Here is a 5,071-nt window from a genome sequence, read left to right as displayed (position 1 = left end):
TTAAAATATTACGACAGTCTTTATTAGAAAATCCCAAATGTTTTATCTTAAAAAAATCAGCAATTCCAGTGTTAAATAGCAGCAGGGAATGACCAATTTTACTTCAGTATTTACATTGTGGTCCGTTTCTACTCCTACCAGATGGCTTGAATTTTCTTCCGAGAAGCTCCAAACGTTGTTCCATCTTTATCTTCTGTCCTTTTTGATGGGTGTCTGGCCACCACACTAATCCTCAGGCCTTTGGACTATTTTCTTGAACTGACCTCCTAAATCGCAGGTCTGGGTTTGACACAGGAAAGAAAAGTTAGCACAGACACACCCAAATTGGCCTTCAAGAGAGCTCAGCTTCTCATGCCTTCCTTGCCTCCTCCTCTTAAGTTTCTTCAGTGCTGCCCCTTGAACGCCCATCATTGGATAGTCTCAGTAAATGCTATCCCCCAAAAGATGAGTTGATCGGTTTTGTTTGTTTCCTCCCCAGCATTCATTCCCCTCTGGCATCAGCCACAGGTTTTCTTAGGGAAGCCACTCTCCCCCAGTCGCAGTCCCTGTGGTCTGGACGGTTGCTCCACCTGCATCTACAGATGAGGACCGTGACTCAGATCTGGCCAGTTGACAGAAGAAGCTGAGAAAGCTGCCTTGCAATCATTAGGAAGCGCCTCCTCGAGAAAGGAGCTGACATGGAAAACAACTGAACAGAAAGAAACCAGGTTCTTGTGACATATTGTGAGCCCCGGCTGTTAAAGCAAGAATTACTCTTGGGCTTTTGCTAAAGCCACTTTGGGTAGGTTCTTGCAATTGAACGAGTAACTGATTCACGAGCAGCTCTGACCCTCTGCCTTGGGGTTTGTCCTCTAGGTAAATTAGGTCTTCTTTGGCGCCAATTGGGTTACTCACCGTGAGCAGCTTCATGTTCCTGGCTGTACAAAGGGCCCGGCTCCTGAAAGAGAAGAAAAGAGGCAGCCTTATCACTGGGAAAGAGCCCCATGTCCTGTTGCATAGTTGGGAAGGTATGTGCACCCCCCTCCCCCCCAATTTTAAAACGGAGAGGTGACAGATTAAGGACAAGGCTCAACCATAGAAACATCAAACATGTTTTGTTGTGTTCTTTAGGGACTGTGATTCCATTCATTCCTTTTTCCCCCTTCGTGTCACAGAGCAGTTACAATATGCCAGGTAACAGATTAGGATCTGGGGCCGCAAGGCCATCGACATGGTCCCTGCCTCCACAGGATTTAGAGTTGAGCTGATAGTATTAATCACACAGACAGTAACTGACACAACAGTTCCTTCTGACAAAGTCATAACTTCCAGAACTAATGGCATCTGAATAAGATGGGTTTACTGTTTATCTGTATCTTCCAGGACACCAGGGAAGCCAGCATGGGCTCTGAAATCAGGGTGCCAGGCATCTCGTACACCCTCCTGGTAAGAGTGAGAGTAGTAAAATCTTAAGAGAGTGATATGGCAACATCTATTAACATTATTATGTGGCCGTCCTATGGCTGAAATACTTGCCTAAAATAATTATAACAAAAATGTTTCATTATGTGCTGTTTGTGATCTTAAAAAACATGAAAACAATCCAAATGTCCAAATATGTACAGACTGAAACAATGTCTGAGATATTAAGGGGGGGAGTTATGATACATGTGTATACTATAACCCCTCTTTTGTAAAAAACATAAACAAAAATGTGAGATGCATGTAGTATGTTTGCAGCTGCCTAGAGGAACGATCAGGAAGAATAAGCACTGAAGCATTAATGTAGAGGGGTGAGATTTCAGGGCAGTTCTCATCTCGGTGGGCTATACTTTCATATGACTCGCTTTATAGGAAAATGGATGCAAACTGCATGAGGACAACGCCTTTGCTGTGTTCACCACAATAGCCCAGCACCTAGAGCAAGGCCAGGCCTGGAAAGTGTTGAATGAGTGAGTACGGTTTTTTAAATACAAAATACAGAAATGTGTAAACATAGAAAGTGAAGTGCCCTCATGTGATTCTAGTTCCCTGATATCCTTTGCACAGGGAGGCAAGTAGGGGTCACAGGGATCCCCAGGCGGCCTCCAGCCTCACCTCCACGTCTGTCCTTTCCAGTGTGAACGAGCCGGGGTTTGCTCTCCTCTCTGTGTCCTGCAGCTTAGCCAGCTTTTCTATCAGGAACATTTTATCTTTGCCCTCCTGCCAAGAAGAGAAAGGAAAAGGAAAACATGGAGGATGAATGGTGATGTGGGGTTGAGAAGCAAATGAAGGGAAGGCTTCTTTGTGGGCAGGTAGGGTCCATTGGATGGATATTGCCGCCATGTTTTTTCTTGATGAAATAAAACATGTCATAGTAAAGCCAAGTGATCCCCCAAAGCCTTCCTGAATTAGGATATTCTCCTCTAAAGCAATTCCCCTAGCAGGCTTGAGTAGCAGCCTTCTCCAGCCTGGATGCTAGAAGCAGCTTACATGCCACTGTCAAAGGCCCAGGACAAATGGTTTATTGTCTCTCCCTTCCTGGCATTCCCCAGAACCCTGCGTGGGCACCCAGCATTCCCTTGGTCTGCCCTGTCCTCCCACTGAGAATGTCAAAGCTTATAGCTTTGCATCTAAGGACATCAAATCTATTTCATTTGTCAAAGTTATCTGTGTCAATGGAATAGACCGAGTTAAATAATTCCCTAGTTGGGAAGGGGAAGGAAGGAAGAGGGTATGTCTTCCCCAGTGGGATGAGTTGCTTTTCTGTGAACCTGTTGCAGATAAGAGAGTGGTATGTTCCACTTGATTTGAGGTTGGCTAGCACCATTGATGGTCTGTCTAGTCAGGTGAATCCAGGTCTCATGCCCTCGTTTTTCCTTCAATTTTCACTCGTTATTTTTAGTTTCCACTAGTGGATCTCGCTTGTAACAATTATTACTGTGCTGTTTGTTTTATGATGATTTTCTGTCGCCCTCATTCCTTCTACATTTATTAATTGGAAATCTTCTCTACGGAAGCACTGAATTTGGGAATGCAAGGTAATCAAATCATTGCTGAGCAAAAGTCTTCTTTTATAGAGTTCCAGCTAATATATGCAGAAGAATTCTAGAATCAGAGTATCACTATTTTGTAATCCATAATGAAATAAATGGATCTTCTCTAGGCAATACTCATCAAAGGCTGCCAGGCCATTAGAGATAAGGCTGATAGCTTTACAATGGATGAGTCAGGCTAACAAAGCACTGATCGCTCTTAACATCACACACAAAAAAGACAATCACATTTTATACCTCAAATGCCATCAGACGCTCATAGCATCGTCTATGAAGTATTCTGGCTAAAAAGTTGAGCTAGCTAGACTCTAATCAGATCTCTATATCTCACCACTAGTTTACAGGAAATAAAAAGTAAAAAGAGCCTGACTGGCATGACTCAGTGGTTGAGCATGAACCTATGAGCCAGGAGGTCACGGTTCGATTCCTGGTCAGGACACATGCCTGGGTTGCAGGCTTGATCCCCAGTGGGGGCTGTGCAGGAGACAGCCAATCAATGATTCTCTCTCATCTTTGATGTTCCTCTCTCTCTCTCCCTTCCTCTCTGAAATCAATAAAAAAAATATATTTTAAAAGTAAAAAGAAACATGCCAGCCCAGCTATTGTGTCTCAGTGGTTGAGCATTGACCCATGAACCAAGAGGTCACTGGTTTGATTCCTGGTCAGAGCACATGCCCAAGTTGTGGGCTTGATCCCCAGTAGGGGGAGTGCAGGAGGCAGCCAATCGATGATGCTTCTCTCTTATTGATGTTTCTATCTATCCCTCTCCCTTTCCCTCTCTCTAAAAAATAAATAAAAACATTAAAAAAACCCCCACCCCAAAACATGCCAAACACCACAGGTTGAAAATACGATATATCCAGAATGTGGGAATTATTATAACACAGTGACCTGCTTTCTTCAACAATATATGGCAGGAGAAGAGATGAGTGAACAGTTATAGATTGAATGACACATTAAAGACATACCAACCAAATACAACATATGGCACTTTTTCAGAACCAGATTTAAACAACCCTAATGTAAAAAGACACTTAATGATACAATTGGGGAAATCTGGCCATTGACTAGATATTGGATGATAGTAAGGAATTATTAAGTTTTCTTTCAGGTGTGATGATTGGTATTGTGGTTCTGTTTCTTTAAAAGTCTGTATCTCTTAGGCATATAGAAGTTTTTACAGATAAAATGGTATAAAGTCTAGGATTTTCTTTAAAATAACCCAGAGTTTTGCAGTGAAGGGATAGTGGCTAAATGAAATAAGAACATACAATTGCTGCCCTGGCAGGTGTTTCCCAGTGGTTATAGCATCAGCTTGTGCACCGAAGGGTCGCGGGTTCAATTCCTGTCAAGGACATGTACCTGTGTTGCAGGTTCGCTCCTCAGCCCCAGTCAGGGCGAGTGTGGGAGGCAACCAGTCGATGTGCCTCTCTCACATAGATGTTTCTTTCCCCCTCCCCCGCCCACTCCTTTCCTCCCTTCCATGCTCTATGAAAAACAACAGAAAAAATATCCCATTGTGAGGATTACCAACAACAACAAGAAAAAAGATACAATTGCTGATGGTTGTCAGGGTGGGTTGTGGGCAGGTGGGGGCTCATGTTACTATTCTGTTTGGGAATATGTTTGAAAATTTCCATTATAAAATGTTATAAAGGGGGAGAAACTAAGATGGCGGCATAGGGGAACACCGAGATTGCTGCCTCCTACAACAACTTCAGAAACGCAACAAAAGGACAGGACAGTCAACATCCAGAACTACAGGAAGGCTGGCGGAGTGGACATTCTACAACTAGAATCAAAGAGAAAAGCACATTGAGGGTCAGGAGCTGCAGAAGTAAAGTGCAAAGGTACGGAGGCTCTAGCGTGCGGAAGGGGGGGCTGGTACCTAAGAAAGGCGGCTGTCTTTTTGAATCAGGAGGGAGTCACAAGCTCCCGACTGCTCTGAACTCCATTTCCGGGAAGTCTCTGGGGACCCAGGACTCCTACAGGGAGAAACTGGACTGTCTGGCACCGGGCAGAACTCTGAACTCGAGGGCGACTTTCCCTCCGAGGTG

The 5,071-nt window shown here is 44.1% G+C and overlaps 1 protein-coding gene across 2 annotated transcripts in view; it reads right to left on the bottom strand.

The window, feature by feature from the left end:
- Window positions 1-5,071, bottom strand: part of TMC5 (transmembrane channel like 5) — a 45,065-nt gene continuing 39,994 nt past the window's right edge. For both annotated transcript variants that reach the window (XM_015558994.1, XM_006756079.2), the window contains 3 exons: window positions 2,077-2,181; window positions 895-937; window positions 1-279 (listed from right to left, as the gene is read on the bottom strand). In XM_015558994.1, coding sequence (XP_015414480.1) covers window positions 233-279; window positions 895-937; window positions 2,077-2,181 — 195 coding nt within the window. In that variant the 3' untranslated portion in view covers window positions 1-232. The remainder of the gene's footprint in view (window positions 280-894; window positions 938-2,076; window positions 2,182-5,071) is intronic.

The sequence above is a fragment of the Myotis davidii genome, unplaced genomic scaffold (assembly GCF_000327345.1).
Source record: "Myotis davidii unplaced genomic scaffold, ASM32734v1 scaffold554, whole genome shotgun sequence".
NCBI lineage: Eukaryota > Metazoa > Chordata > Mammalia > Chiroptera > Vespertilionidae > Myotis > Myotis davidii.
Note: the sequence above shows the minus strand (reverse complement) of the source record. Positions and strands in the feature narration are given on the sequence as shown.